The 16629-nt window shown below is 42.1% G+C and overlaps 1 protein-coding gene across 2 annotated transcripts in view; it reads left to right on the top strand.

Annotated features, from left to right (window-relative positions):
- The window catches only part of plxna4 (plexin A4), a 384761-nt gene that overhangs the window by 285795 nt on the left and 82337 nt on the right, over positions 1–16629 (top strand). For both annotated transcript variants that reach the window (XM_033975929.2, XM_033975930.2), the window contains exons 10-12: positions 6400–6600; positions 9933–10029; positions 14819–15009. In XM_033975929.2, coding sequence (XP_033831820.1) covers positions 6400–6600; positions 9933–10029; positions 14819–15009 — 489 coding nt within the window. The remainder of the gene's footprint in view (positions 1–6399; positions 6601–9932; positions 10030–14818; positions 15010–16629) is intronic.

Raw genomic sequence — 16629 nt, 5'->3', positions numbered from 1 at the left:
TTGTTGTTATGTATTCCTCTTCTGTCATTTAGAGGCGGAGAGCAAAAGTAAACAAACTGACATTAGATCCGCCGGTGCTGTCATAAATCCTGCCAATGCCCACACCTTCAGAGGCCCATAGGAAAACGCAATTATGTAATGAACGCTCGCTCCGCATCAATCACACACACGTCGCTTTATGCTGTAATGTGATGAGTCTTTCTGTCTGAATACACACATCAAACACTTAAAACTACATGATTTGATTGTTGATGACTTTCAGCGCGTCGGCCGTGTTCTTTCTTTATTTTTATTTATACGAGGGAACCCAATAAGTCCATAAAAAACATTAAAAACAAGAGCAGGTGTGTGTATAAAAGTTAATTTCCAGATTATTAAATTGCGACTGTCACACCAACATATCCAGTTTTGCTTTTCCTTTGAGTGTTTTCCAGTTTTTGTGAAGCAAAACAGCTAAAAACCTCTTTCCCGTCTCAGTTTTGGTGCCGCTCGTCTTTAGCCTTATGCTAATTTGGTGATTTGGTTTAAATGATTAACAAACAGGTGAATTGTTCTGGCAGTTTTTGAAGTAGCCCTTTATAGATACTTCTCATACAGTCATGGCTAACCTGCAGTACTTTTTCATAAAGAATACAACTCTAATCGGCTTTAAACCTCCAGCAGGGGGCGATGTTTTGTTTACTGCCTTAAAAAAACTGCATAAAGCTTTATTTGAACCCTGGAAATCTGCGCAAAACGTGACTACACAGCTCTATTATCCAATTTGTAGTAAAACAGAGTCATAGAGGATGTTATAATGAATTAAAATGTCCAGTTTCGTGAAAAAATATCAAACTTTACCATTGGTTTCTTTGGATCGGCAACGGACGAAATGAAAAAAGCCCAAAGTGATCAATCTCTACCAGGAAAAACCCACAAAACACACTCTGTTTTACTGTTTTAATGTCGTTTCAATGCTAAAATTGCACTACGTTTACATCTGATTCTGTAGTATCAGTTTGTTTTTGGGGGTTTTTTCCGTACATTTTCGGTAAGTTCACAAGTTTTTCGTAAGAACTAAGCCTGACTCAAGCCAAAAACTCCTGTCATCTTTCTCTCTCGGTATTAAAGGACGAGGCAAGAGATTGAATGTCTTCTTCATTGTGGTCAGATTACTGCTGGACACTGCCTTATTTCTGTCTGAATGGAGGAGCTAACTACACAGTGCTAGCCGGTATGCTAATAGTTATGAGAGCACAGATTATTATACAAAATATGACTATGGCACAGTTTAATTTAGTGTCGTTCTTGAGCCAACAAACCGGAATTGTAAATGTTGGCTCCTCCCTTCAGACAGATATAAGGCAGTGTCCAGCAGTAATCTGACCACAACTGAAGAAGCGGCTTGGACGAGCAGAAAAACATTCACTCTTCTGACAGATCGGAGTTTTCTTCTGCTATGGATCCTTCCTGGACGACTGGGGGATCACACAGACATCCATCTACACCTGTTTTAACGCCTTTAATGTTCGTAATTTAAAGAGAGAGACACAGTCGTAGCACATCTCGACGCCACAGCCAATCTGCTCATTTCCGGCTCGAACTCCTCCGTTCTTTTCATAACTTTGAGGGAAAAATATTGACTCGGCGCAGAATGCATAAATTCCAAGTCTTTTTTTTTGGTGCCTTTTGGTGGATTTCGACTGATGAAATTCCAGGGTTCACAGTTTTTCCCTGTTTACACAAGCACCTTGAGTTCAGTGTGAGTAACAGAAAACAGCTTGGAACTTGCTCATATTTGCGGAGACAACAGGAGTGTTTGTGGGAGCGGTGGGAGGTATCCGCGTCAGTATGCTAATGCCAGAGCGTGCATTGTGCCGCAGTTAAAATTAGCATTTGGAGTTTTCCAGGCAGGCTGACACGTTGTCATAAAGCCAGATGATCGCTGAGGCGCTGTCCACATCTGACCGCTGGCATTTATCTCTGTCCGTAATGAATTCCAAGGCTTTTGTTTTTCCTTCACATGTCGGCTGCTTCGACGCTTGGAAAGTTCACTGTCTTTTCTTTTTTTTTTTTTTTTTTGAAGTGTTTTTTTCCTTTGAAGTGACTGTATCCATGACGTAGCATCTTTTATCACAGAAATGAGCCTGTCGTTAGCTGTCTGCGTCTAATTCTAAAGCGATTTGTCCTCAGAGAATCAGGAAGTGCAGTGCTAGCATGCTAATGTGTGACTACAAAATCCTCGTTGTCCTCTGAAAACTGTAAAAAAATTGCTTGTAAACTCATCGTGGTGAGTAATTCAGGCAATACGAGTGCGTTGCTGAAGTGAGGGATTACTATGGAACGGTTCTGGTAGGGGAATTTTCCACAGTATGGCATTAATATAATAGTAAACGTGTCTATCTGCACGGACGCAAGTAGGTAGTGCCACTAGCGAACGGGTTACAGGTCAAATCTGTGAAGAGGTGACGCCGTTTTGAGTAAGAATACAGGTTTTCACAGCAAAGTTTGTAAGTTAGATTATTTAAAGGATCTGTATTACGTTCTGTTCCACCTTGTGATGTCATCAAGTGGTAGTTTTCAAGTTAACGTCTACCTTTTACTTTTAGTTCTTCAGTTCAGTAGAGATCGGCAACTCCAGCGCTGAAATGATCGAAATGATTCTATAAATGAAGGTGTGTGGAGTTTAAAAACACACTGGAGCACTTCCTGTATTACCACACGATGACATCACAAGGTGGAACAGAGTGTTTTCAGTTTGAGAGAAGAAAAAAAACACAACTCCAGGTCTGTTTGTGATGAGAAAACGTTATAACACAGACCAGAGAAAAGCGTAATATGGCTCTTTAAATACAATAATATAAAACAGTGCCAGCATAGCAAAAACATCTCCATGGCGACAAGCAGAAAAGTTCCACAGTGGACCCACACACACGTCACATTCTCGTCTTGTCGGGTCACACTCTCTCCTTCGAGCAGATCAAATTTATCGTCCTTATTGTTCAAGTGTATTAACTGGAAAAGATGTGATTAAAAATGGATTGCGTTTGTCTTTGCTCTCTCTCTCTCTCTTTTTCATTTGCCAAATACGCTCCTTCGTTCTTAGGAAAATGAGATTTGGAAGAGCAAACATGCACACCTCCTCCACCTCCTCCACCTCCACCTCCTCCAGCTCCTCCTCAGCTCCAAACTCACTCACCCTCTGTGTCAATTACCTGGAATGACTTTGTGAATAGTGTCAGAGCGCTCCACTTCTCCCTCTCTCTATATCTCCTTTCTCTCTCTCGCTCTCTTTTGCACTCTCTTCACTTTCTCTCTCTTGCTTTCTTTTTCTCTCCCTTCCCTTTTTTTACTCTCTCTCTCTTACTCTTTTTTACCTTTCGCCCTTTCTATATATGTCCTTTCCCCTTCTCGCTTTCTCTCTCTTCCCTTTCTCTCTCTCACTCTCTTTTTCACTCTCTTCCCTTTCTCTCTCTCTCTCTACCTCTCCTTTCTCTTTCTCTCTTCCCTTTTTCTCTTCATATCTCCTTCCTCTCTCTCACTTTCTTTTTCACTCTCTTCCCTTTCTCTCGTATTCTCTTTCACTTTCTTCTCTCTCTCTTTAACTCTTCTTTCTCTCTGTCTTTCTTTCAGTCTCTATTCTCTCTTTCTCTATTTGTCTCTTTTTCTCAACCTCTCTCCCTTTTTCCTATCCCCTTTCTCTCCTGCCCCTCTCTTTCATCTCTCTTGCTCCTTCTCTCTCTTTTGACTCACTTTTCTCTCTTTCTTCTTATCTTCTCCTTCTTACTCCTCTCTCTTTCAGTCTTTCCTTTCTCCTCTCTCTTGCTACTTTCTCTCACTCATTCGCTTTCCTCTCTCTCTTTTGCCCCTCTCTCTTCTCTCTTTCTTATCTCTCACTTTTCTTTTTCTTTCTCTCTTTCCCTCTTCTCTCTCTCACTCACTCTCTTTTCTTTCACTCTCTCTCTCCCTCTTTCTCTCTTTCCCTCTTCTCTCTCTCACTCACTCTCTCTCCTTCTTTCTCTCTTTCCCTCTTCTCTCTCTCTGTACACAGCCACCACTCAGTCCAACCCAATCGTGTCTTTTAACAAACTTCAATGTTATCTCCCTCCTTCCTCTCTCCCTCCTCCTCTTCTCCTCCTCCTCTCCTCTACTCTTTCCTCTCTTCTCTCCTCCTCCTCCTCCCTCGTTCTCTCACACACACTCCTCCTCCTCATGCCTCTCCTTTGACACGTTCAAACTCTTCCTGTTGACACTGTTGGTTAACAGTATTTATTCTCCTTCTTGCTCCTCTCTTTTTTTGCTCTTCTGTTCTTTTTTCTCATTTTGGTGTTCCCTTACTCTACAAAATACTTGTAAAAAATGTTACGAGTCCATGTTCAAATCCTCACTTGGAGAATTGTGTTTGTAATCGCGTTATGAGGCGATGAAAGTCACCGACTGGATCTTTAAAAGCTCCGTATAAATAAACTTATATTAAACTGAAGAACTTCCAGGTTAACGAGAAGTAAAAATACTGCATTATTAGCTACAGACATAGTACACGGTCTGAGTTTACCACAGTAAATTTGTACAAGAATGGAAGTACTTCAGCTTCGACTACGTTAGCCATTAGCCATTAGCCATTAGCCATTAGCCATAAACGAGTTATTAATGTTTCACGAGTCAAAACAATAATAACTGTAGATAAATAAACAGAATGAAGATATAAACTAAATTTCAGTTGTAATTATGTAAAAATAACACGTCTTGAGTTTGCAGTTTACATAAATAGACTGTATATATAAATGGATGTAGCTAACTTGCTAGCCGCCGCCACCGACTCTGGCTCCAATTCACTTTCTATTGATAAAGAGTCACCTCATATTTTGGTCTTAAATGTTTGTTCCTGGTGTTTTTATTTCACTGTTGTGTCTGTAAATCAAGATACGAACATCAAAAACAGACAAAATCAGGCGCCTTCTTTCTCCGAGGACACTCCCGCTAGCGTTAGCAACAGGTTTGATTGACAGCGTCGCTAAGTGCCCACTCCCTGCTTGGTTGGTTGCTATGATACTCGTAACTCCCTAACCACCTCCATGAGCTTCATTTGACTCGAGCCAACGTTTACATCCCAAAATATAATCAAAACATGGAGTATTTTACCAATTTAAACTTTCCAACATGGCGTCTGCGAGCTGTATCATCTTCACTTTCATTCTCTGCTCTGTTTTCTCCTCCTCGTCTCTCTCTTCACCTGTCGTCCCTCCTCCATTATCTCCCATGCCACCCATAGGTGCTCTATATTTAGCCCCTCCACCTGAATTGATTGGTTGTTAATTTTAGACGTCCAATTGCTAAGTGACTCACCTTGTTCTCACTCCAGTGCAGCTTATGTTCCCAGGGCGCAGAGAAAAACACTGCACGTGCTTTTATGAATGAATATGAATGTGTGAAGTACTACTCATTTTGGTATTTTTTACATAATACAAGGAAGTTAACAAAGTAAAAGTAGTAAAGTGCTGTGCTTAAGTAGAATTTTTAGGTATCTGTGTTTTACTAAGTACGTTTTACAGTGGATACGTCTTACTTTTACTTCACCTCATTTGAGAGTAGTATCTGTACTTTCTACTCCACTACATTTTTGAACAGTAAAAAGTAAAAGTACTTTTCATCTGATTTGAGGGGTTATTTTTTTACCATGTTCGTGGAAACATCCTGATTTAAAGTTTTGAGTTCAATCTTTGGCTTTGAGCAAAACAAAAGTAAATACACAAAATTCATACAAAAAACATGGACTAAACCAGGACTAAACCTGGACTAAACATGAACAAAACCAGGACTAAACCAGGACTAAACTAGGACTAAACCAGGACTAAACATGAACTAAACATGGACTAAACCAGGACTAAACCAGGGCTAAACTAGGACTAAACCTGGACTAAACCAGGACTAAACCAGGACTAAACATGGACTAAATATGGACTAAACCAGGACTAGACATGGACTAAACATGAACTAAATATGTACTAAACTGGGACTAAACCAGGACTAAACTTGAACTAAACATGGACTAAACCAGGGCTAAACTAGGACTAAACTTGAACTAAACATGGACTAAACATGGACTAAACTTGGACTAAACCAGGACTAAACCCGGACTAAACCAGGACTAACCAGGACTAAACCAAGACTAAACCCGGACTAAACCAGGTCTAAACATGGGGGAGTAACCTTAAGATGTGAGACAGGCCCTTTATGTTTAAATCCAGCCTCCACGTGGTTCTGTTTTTCTGTGCGTACGACTGAAAGGGTTTTATTTTATGCTCTTCTCTTTTAATGTAAATTTTGTGATGATTATTTACATTTTGATTAATTGTTTTGTGATTTTGATGTTTTCTTATTCTGTCCATTTGACCATGTATGTTGCGTCTGTGTCTCCAGGAGTGTCCTCAGTTGCTGCCTGCTGAAAAGATCCTGGTGCCGGTGAACGTGGTGAAGCCGATCACACTTCGAGCAAAGAACCTGCCTCAGCCTCAGTCGGGACAGAAGGGATACGAGTGTGTGCTGACCATACAGGGCAACGAACACAGAGTCCCCGCCCTGCGCTTCAACAGGTCCTCAGTGCAGTGCCAGAACACATCGGTAAGAACGTGAGACGGGGGCGGAGCTAAGAACATAGGGCTTGAACGTAGAGCCCTATGAACGAGCCCTATGAACACACCAACTCACATAGAGGGGAACTGTTATTGAGTTTATAAGCAGATGGATAGATAAATAGATAGATAGATAGATAGATAGATAGATAGATAGATAGATAGATAAACGAATAGACAGACAGACTGACTGATGTTGAATGGGTAGGATGATAGAAGGATGGATGAATAGATAGATAGATGCATGGATGGATGGATAGATAGATAGATAGATAGATAGATAGATAGATAGATAGATGCATGGATGTATGGATGGATAGAGAGATGGATAGAGATGGATAGACAGACTGATGTTGGATGGGTAGATAGATAGGAAGATAGATAGATAGATAGATAGATAGATAGATAGATAGATAGATAGATAGATAGGAAGATAGATAGATGGATGGATTGATGGATAGCTGAATGGATAGATAGATAGATAGATAGATAGATAGATAGATAGATAGATAGATGCATGGATGTATGGATAGATAGATAGAGAGATGGATAGAGATGGATAGACAGACTGATGTTGGATGGGTAGATAGATAGATAGGAAGATAGATAGATGGATGGATTGATGGATAGCTGAATGGATAGATAGATAGATAGATAGATAGAGGGAAAGATGGAGGGATAGACAGAAAGACTAGCTAAGGTAACAACTCCTCAAAACATAAAGCAGTATTTTAAAGATGCACTGTGTAACTTCTTGTGATGATTACGCCACGTGTGTTTCTAAGGAGATGTTGTTGCTTTGACTGATGTTCCACAACGTGGCATTAAACCTACATGTCTCCAAGGAACGAGCGCAGATCAGCTCTGTGGAGAAGCGACCCTGCTCACAGTTAGAATGCCTGGTTTTTTTTAAGTATTTTAGAGCAAAGTAATGGAATAAAACGTAACAAAGTGCACCTATAATTTACATTTGATTCATTTATTATTTTCAACTAAACCACAAGTATTGCATTGTATTTCGTGAGTATTCAAACTACTTACAAATACTTCAAGCTAATTTTGCATCCTTGCAGTCAAAACTTGAGTTAGCACAAACTTGGCAACGATTTATAGAGAAAAAAACTCTGGAATTTCCCATTTCTGCTGAACTAAAGGTAAAACTTGGCTGTTAACTTGAAAACTACCACTTCATGACATCACAAGGTGGAACAGAGCTTTGGAGATGCAGACAGACTAATAATAAAGCATTAATCAAACATGTGTGAATGAAAAGAAAACACAACTCCAGGTCTGTTTTTGATGAATTTACAACATTATAACACGACTTAAACCTCACAAGAATCACATTTGTGTACTTTAATAAATAGAGGAAAACGTCCATTGCGCGTTAGAACTATTACACCTTCGTGGAGGTCTTCTCAAAAGTCCTTGGAGTCCTTCTGATACTTCTTTTTTCCTGTTGCGCTTGGCTACTGGAGCAGAGATCTTGCCTGGGTCTCTTACACAGACTCTCACACATCAGGCTCCATTCATCGTCTGAATAAAACATTGACAGCGATGAGAGAGTAGCTTGAAAAGGGCTTTACGCTGGTCCTGATGCTAATCTTCTGTTTCCATAATAACACATCATCTTCCTGTCTGTCTTCATCACTCCAGGCTGCTCACCAGTGTCTATGCGTGTGTGTAATCACTATGTAATCCAAATATTGTACTGTGTCGGAGCGGCGAAGGAGGGGAGCTGGAAATTAGCAGAAAATCCTCTTTTCTTTTAGCTATTTCTTATGAGAGAGGCTTTCCCGTCGTCTTAACCTTTTCAGATGACGCCACAACAGTCTATAGGACGGTATTAAAGGGGACGTGTCACACTGTTCTCTGATTTATGTTTTATAATGTCGTTTCCTCGTCACAAACAGAGCTGGAGTTGTGTTTTGTTTCATTCACAAATCCTGCATATTTAGGCTGAGTTCTTCTCTCAAACAGAAAACACTCTGTTCCAACTTGTGATGTCATCATGTGGTAATACAGGAAGTGCTTCAGTGTGTTTTTAAACTCCACACACACACTTCATTTATAGAATCATTTGGATCATTTCACCTCTGGAATTGCCCATTTCTGCTGAACTAAAGGTAAAAGTTGTCTGTTAACCACTTCATGACATCACAAGGTGGAACAGAGCTGTGGAGATTTAGACAAATAATAAAGGGTTACTCAGACACAGTATTAAACAAGGCTGTACATGAGCGCAATATGAACTAATGCTAATAAAACAGTAACCATGACAACCCCTTTAATATTACATTAAAGGAGCTGTGTCCATTTTATTTTTTTCATGTCGTAAAATCAGATTAGTTTTGCCCCAGTACAGATATCCAGTAAAAGAAGCTCTTATTGTGTCATCTGCATCTGATTATAAAGCATTTTTATGGTTTACAAGTTGTGAAAGTAAGGCTGGTGCTCCGTTAGCATTCTAGTTATTCATTGTTAGCATTGCAATGAAGGCAAAACTCCGCTCTGGCCTCTGAAAGTTGTTGTAAAAAGTGATTATTAACTCATTGCGTTGAATAATTAGGCTGATATTTAGGCGGAGTTCTTCTCTCAAATAGAAAACACTCTGTTCCACCTTGTGATGTCATCATGTGGTGATACAGGAAGTGCTTCAGTGTGTTTTTAAACTCCACACACACTTCATTTATAGAATCATTTGGATCATTTCAGCTCTGGAATTGCCCATTTCTGCTCAACTAAAGGTAAAAGTCGGCTGTTAACTTGGAAACTACCACTTGATGACATCACAAGGTGGAACAGAGCTGTGGAGATTTAGACAAACTCATAATAAAGGGTTACTCCGACATGTGTGAATGAAACAAACACAACTCCAGGTCTGTTTTTGAGGTAACAGCGTTATAACACTCACAAAAGTCAATTCTGTGTAATATGGGACCTTTAATAAACACAGACGAGGAGCAGCTAAAATGAATAATGTTGATTAAATATTGTAACACAGTGAGTTCTTGTGTTTAAAATGATCAGGTTCAGCGTTTGTGAATTTACTGTTTATATATTTCTAATGAGAATACCATGTAATCAATAAGAGACATAGTAATTTAGCAGAAAATCCAGATTCTCGCTCTGATCTCGCTGCTGATGAGTTTGCATTATACACAGTCGACCGGAGTGCGACCCCTAGAGTGTGTTTTTTTTTATTTTTATGTGTGTGTGTGATTTTAAATAAAGATAATAAATCGTTTAAAAGTGCCTCTCTTCTTTTCTCCTCTTCTTATCTTCTGTACTTTTCGCTGCCGCCGGTTGCCATGGCGACAGTATTTCTACGACGGGATGGAGATGAGCAGTCTTCCCGTGGAGCTGACCGTCATCTGGAACGGAGACTTCAGCATCGACAACCCCGCCCTCAATAAAGGTGAAGCGCTGTGATTGGCTGTTACGTCTGTTCATTTTCGTGGATCTGAGAGTCCAGTGTCTGCTCGTCCTCCTCTCTCTGTCTCCTCCTCTCTGCGTCTCCTCCTCTCCTTTTTCTCTCTTCTCCTCCCTCCCTCTACTTCTCAAGCTACTCTCTCCCCCTCCTCTCATTCCCTCTGTCCTCCTTCTCTCTCACTCCCTCTCTCCTCTTTTCTCTCTCTCCTCCACTTCTCTTTCTCTCTCCTCCTCCCTCCTCTCCCTCTCTCCTCCTCTTCCTCCCTCGCTCCCTCTCTCTTCTCTTTCTCTCTCCTCCTCCCTCCCTCTCTCCTTTTCTCTCACATCCTCCCCTCCGTCTCTCCCTCTCTGCTCCTTACTCCCTCTCCCCTCCTCCTTCTCTCTCCCTCCCTCTCTCCTCCTCTTCCTCCCTCACTCCCTCTCCCTCTCTTCTCTTTCTCTCTCCTCCTCCCTTATCTCCCTCTCACTCCCTCTCTTCCCTCCTCTCCCTCCTTCTCCCTCTCTCCTCCTCTCTTTCTCTCCTCCCTCCCCTCTCTCCTTTTCTCTCTCATCCTCCCCTCCCTCTCTCCCTCTATCCTCCTCCCTCCCTCTCCCCTCCTCCTTCTCTCTCACTCCTCCTGCCTCCCCCTCCCTCCCTCTCCTTTTTCTCTCTCCTCCTCCCTCCCTCTCCCCTCCTCTCTTTTGCTCAGTTTTTAGTCATAGATAATCATACACTCTTATAAATACATTTTGTACAGTGTTGTTCTTCTGACAGAGCGATGGACAAACTCCTTTTCCACAGACACTGACGGTTTAATCTTCTGTTATGAAACACAGAGCTGAGTGAAAGAGTGTAAAGGTTTAAAGTCTGAAGTCTGTAGATTATATCTCCATAATCAGCACAAACAAAAGCTCCTGGAACATTTATTTATGTGATTCAATGAGACGGAACTTTTGTCTCTGGAATAAAAACATCCATTTGATTTTAAACTGTTACATAATCCACAGATATGTTTTCTAAAGGTGAGGTCTGGAAAATACTGTTACTCCTTCACTCCTTCTCTCTCTTTGTCTCTCTGTCTCTCTCTCTCTTATCATCCTCTCTTCACTCATTCCTCTATCACTCTCTCTCTTTTTCTCTATCATCCTCTCCTCACTCTTTTCTCTCTCTTATCATTCTCTCCGCACTCCTTCCTCTCTCTCTCCCTCCCTCTCTCTCTCCCTCCCTTTATCATCCTCTCCTCACTCCTTCTTTCTCTCTCAATCATTATTCTCTACCCTCTCTCTCTTTCTCTCTCGATCATCCTCTCCTTACTCCTTCCTTTCTCTTTCTATCATTACTCCCTCCTCACTCTTTCCTCTCTCTCTCTCTCTGTCATCCTCATTTTTTCCTTCCTTTCTCTTTCTATCATTACTCCCTCCTCACTCTTTCCTCTCTCTCTCTCTCTGTCATCCTCTCCTCATTTTTTCCTTCCTTTTTCTCTATCATTATTCTCTCCTCACTCTTTTCTCTCTCTGTATCTCTCTATCATCTCCTCTCTCTTTCCTCAGTCCTTCCTCTCTCTCTCCGGCGGTCGCCCTGTTGGAGCTTGTTTCTCTCTCTCCCTCTCTACCATCCCTCTCCTCTCTCTTTCCTCCCTCTCCTCCATCATTCTCGCCTCTCTTCTCTTCCCTCTCCTCTCTCCTCTCTTCTTCTTCTCTCGTTCATATCGATGCTCTGTAAACCGTGTCTCCGGCGGTCGCCCTGTTGGAGCTTGTTTCTCTCTCTCTATCATCCTCTCCTCTCTCCTCTCTCTTTCCTCCCTCTCCTCTCTTCTCTTCCCTCTCCTCCTCTCTCCTCTCTTCTTCTCCTCTCGTTCATATCGATGCTCTGTAAACCGTCTCTCCGGCAGTCGCCCTGTTGGAGCTTGTTTCTCTCTCTCTCTCTCTCTCTGTCTCTCTATCATCCTCTCCTCCATCATCCTCTCCTCCTCTCTTCCCTCTCCTCCTCTCCTCTCTTCCCTCTCCTCCTCTCTTCTCTTCCCTCTCCTCCTCTCCTCTCTTCCCTCTCCTCCTCTCCTCTCTTCCCTCTCCTCCTCTCTTCTCTTCCCTCTCCTCCTCTCTTATCCCTCTCTCGTTCATATCGATGCTCTGTAAACCGTGTCTCCGGCGGTCGCCCTGTTGGAGCTTGTTTCTCTCTATCATCCTCTCCTCTCTCTTTCCTCCCTCTCCTCCATCATCCTCTCCCCTCTTCTCTTCCCTCTCCTCCTCTTCTCCTCTCCTCTCTTCTTCTTCTCTCGTTCCTATCGATGCTCTGTAAACCGTGTCTCCGGCGGTCGCCCTGTTGGAGCTTGTTTCTCTCTATCCTCTCTCTCTCCTCTCTCTTTCCTCCCTCTCCTCCATCATCCTCTCCTCTCTTCTCTTCCCTCTCCTCCTCTCTTCCCTCTCCTCTCCTCTCTTCTTCTTCTCTCGTTCCTATCGATGCTCTGTAAACCGTGTCTCCGGCGGTCGCCCTGTAGGAGCTTGTTTCTATGGTAACAGGCCGTGTGTCTTCTGTTCTGTGGAGCTGTAGCTTTAACACATGTGCTGCTCTGTTTTGTCTTTGGAGTGACCGCTTTAACTGTCCGTCTTCAGATCATGACGTAGTTTGAGACGACGGCGCTCGATCAGGAGGAGGCCAGAACAAGTATTTACGTCGCTGATACGATATTTTAACACGAAATACCCAAAAATACAACACGTAATAGTTAAAGTTTTATCTTATATTGATTAAATCGTCACATTTTTACACAGCGCTTTTCCAGCTTTTGACGATATAAACTTTACTTTTCCAACCCCAGACTTTAATGTCATTTGAAATATATGAAATTAGCCACAAATTACGCAACTTTAATATATTTAAAACCAATTAAAAAACAGAGAATATGAATTAGTTGCTATGGAAACCAATCACAAAGCTGCTAAACGAGCCGATATAAACGTTACACTGACACCTTTTGTTTTTGATCGCAAATATATAGTTTTATTTTGAGAGAAAATAAAGAGTGAAGATATTTATTCTGTCCAGCCTCTATTAGTATAAAATCTAACCTTTGGACACATGTGGTTCTTTACTCGTTGTTTATAAGTATCTCGTGTCTGACCTTCTTCAACTTTGGCCACGGGCAACACATTTCCAATTCCAGGCAGCGGCAGAGGGGAATCATGGGAGTTGTGGTTTTCTGACAGGAAAATAAAGCTTTTTAACCAAAGGCAGTTGTGTCGGAGTAAATAATAATCGTGCGTAGTTTGACAGTACGCAGAGCACGAAGCCAAAGTTTCCTTATGTTTGGGTATCGCGCGCGGACGGAGAGTACGGCGCATAAACATTGACGCGGAAATACACGTTAGGAGCATCCCACGTCCCGCTAATGACAATTAATGAGGAAATGACTGGCCCGTTGCCATAGCGATGATATGTAAATTATGCAGCGAGGCAGTAAGACGGTCACAACGTTCATTACGGCGAAGTACGAGGAGGCGGGGTACTGTGGCAGAGTGGTTAGCACCGCAGGGATCATGAGGAGGAAAGTAACGGGTTTAATGGGTCTGGACTGTAGTGGGAGGAGCAGATGTACTACAGATACACAGTTACAGAAGTAGCAGTAATAGCAGTAGTTGTAGTAGCAGATGTAGTAGAAGCAGTAGTTGTAGTAGTAGCAGTAGTTGTAGCAGATGTAGTAGTAGTAGCAGATGTAGTAGAAGCAGTAGTTGTAGTAGCAGATGTAGTACTAGCAGTAGTTGTAGTAGCAGATGTAGTACTAGCAGTAGTTGTAGTAGCAGATGTAGTACTAGCAGTAGTTGTAGTAGCAGATGTAGTACTAGCAGTAGTTGTAGTAGCAGATGTAGTAGTAGCAGTAGTTGTAGTAGCAGATGTAGTAGTAGCAGTAGTTGTAGTAGCAGATGTGGTAGTAGCAGATATAGTAGTTGCAGATGTAGCAGTAGCAGTAGTAGTTGTATTAGTAGATGTAGTAGTAGCTGTAGTTGTAGTAGCAGATGTAGTAGTAGCTGTAGTTGTAGTAGCAGATGTAGTAGTAGCTGTAGTTGTAGTAGCAGATGTAGTAGTAGCTGTAGTTGTAGTAGCAGATGTAGTAGTAGTTGTAGTATCAGATGTAGTAGTAGCAGTAGTTGTAGTATCAGATGTAGTAGTAGCAGTAGTTGTAGTATCAGTAGTTGTAGTAGGAGTAAAAGAAGTGTTTGCTGAGAGAGGAGTGTTTAAAATGTTTGTGTTTAAGTTTAAAGTGTCTGTAAATTGACACATTCAGAATCGTTTTTGATTTGATGAGTTTCATTTTCCATCTCTGTGGTTTCAAGATTTGAAAAGAAAGAAAATATACAGTGAAACTAATCAGATACTGAAACTAAGAACTGAGTAAATGTGTGTGTTTGTGTTTTTGTGTATGTGTGTGTGAGTGTGTTTGTGTGCGTGTCCTTGATGTAAAACTGACAAACTCACTTCAGAACATGTTTGTACAGATCTAAACTATGAGGCTAACAGTTTCCAGGCAGAATACGACTGCAGCTCAAATCTAATCTTAACTCAAATCAACTTTTACAGCACAATAATGGGCTTCAGCTTCATTTTTATAGCTAATATTTTGAGTACTTCATATTTTTGTTCCGATTTATTAATTTTTATTGCAACAGCGCTGCTTTTTATTACTCTAAAACCCATGGATATCTTAATCTATGCGTATTGTTATTCAAATAATCTTACCCCCGCCCTCTCTCTGTTCTCTCTCCATCTCTTTCTCTCCGTCTTTTTCTCTTTCTCTCAGTTCATCTGTACAAGTGCGACGCTCAGAGGGGGAGCTGCGGCTTGTGTCTGAAGGCAAACCCACAGTTCGGCTGCGTGTGGTGCAAAGGAGAGAACCGCTGCACCCTAAAGCAGCACTGCCCCCACCCAGAGAACCAGTGGCTCCAGCACAACGGCATCAACAGCAAATGCACCCACCCACGCATCACTCAGGTGGGCACGGATGTAGACCGCGGCCCCCCTCCTCCCCCGCTCCTCACCCGCTCCTCACCCGCGGTCAGACGGTGGAGCGTATAGGAGACACAAGGGCAACGCAAGGCCAACGCACACGCCTCTAGCTAAAACACACATATTTATGAAGAATGTGAAGTTTTTCTGTGGTTTTGAGAGAAAAACTTTCAGCGTTGTTAGATTCAGCGGTTCAGTGCAGTGTGCAGAGATCCTTCGGGTGGGACTTGGACAGATCTGGAGTTTGTGGATTTGCCTCATTTAAAGCTCATTTTATCTACTGTTTTGTTTTGTTGTTTAGAACTACAGTTAAAACGATGTGGTCCACTTTTAGACCTGGGTTTAGCCCAGAATGAGACCTGGAATAGTCCCGTTATAGACCTGGAATAGTCCTGTTATAGTCCTGTTATAGACCTGGAATACTCCCGTTATAGACCTGGAATAGTCCCGTTATAGACCTGGAATAGTCCCGTTATAGACCTGGAATAGTCCCGTTATAGACCTGGAATAGTCCCGTTATAGACCTGTTATAGTCCCGTTATAGACCTGGAATAGTCCCGTTATAGACCTGGAATAGTCCTGTTATAGTCCTGTTATAGACCTGGAATAGTCCCGTTATAGACCTGGAATAGTCCCGTTATAGACCTGGAATAGTCCCGTTATAGACCTGGAATAGTCCTGTTATAGACCTGGAATAGTCCTGTTATAGACCTGGAATAGTCCCGTTATGGACCTGGAATAGTCCCGTTATAGACCTGGAATAGTCCTGTTATAGTCCTGTTATAGTCCTGTTATAGTCCTGTTATAGTCTTGGAATAGTCCTGTTATAGTCCTGTTATAGTCTTGTTATAGTCTTGTTATAGTCCTGTTATAGTCCTGTTATAGTCTTGTTATAGTCCTGTTATAGTCTTGTTATAGTCTTGTTATAGTCCTGGAATAGTCCTGCTCCAAAGTGCATTTCTATTGGTCCATTGGAGTTTCCATTTTGTAAAACGTCCAACATATTTATAAAGAGAGGACCAGTTTTCTAGGAGATAAACACGTCGTACTTTACACCTCTCGTTTGTAAAATAACTCGTCGTCATGTACCCAAAAGCTTCGCCCTCTCCTCTCGTATTTCTCTCTCGGTCCATAGAGGAAAAAAAAAAATCTGTCTCATTCATTGTCCGTTATCAATCAACGCCGCGCAGATGCCGACGCGCTCCCCCACTTAACCCCTCGTGCGCCGAAAACAAGCTAAGAGGCCAAACACACTTGACCCGCCTCAGACTCATAAAGGGGGATAATAGCAGAGGGGAACGTGGGGTCAGAGCGATGGAGAATACACGTGCTGGCAAAAACGCAAGATGGATGGAAATACAGCCAGAGGAGGGGAGAGAGAGAGAGAGAGAGGGATTGATGGGGTTTACACGAGGCCCCGGATGGATGGATGGAGAGAGGAGGGGCGAGGGAGAGGAGGGAAGAGAGCAGTAGCGTCCCACGAGCGTTTTATTCTAGTTTTTCACAGCGGACGCCTCAGTAAAAATGAAGAATGGCCAAACTAGAATGGAGAAGATGAAACGATGAAAAAGACAGCAGAAGATTCCTCTCTGTTATAGCCGGCTT

This window comes from Periophthalmus magnuspinnatus, chromosome 12 (assembly GCF_009829125.3).
Source record: "Periophthalmus magnuspinnatus isolate fPerMag1 chromosome 12, fPerMag1.2.pri, whole genome shotgun sequence".
Lineage (NCBI taxonomy): Eukaryota > Metazoa > Chordata > Actinopteri > Gobiiformes > Gobiidae > Periophthalmus > Periophthalmus magnuspinnatus.
The sequence above is the reverse complement of the archived record's forward strand: the minus strand, read 5'-3'. Positions and strand labels throughout refer to the sequence as shown.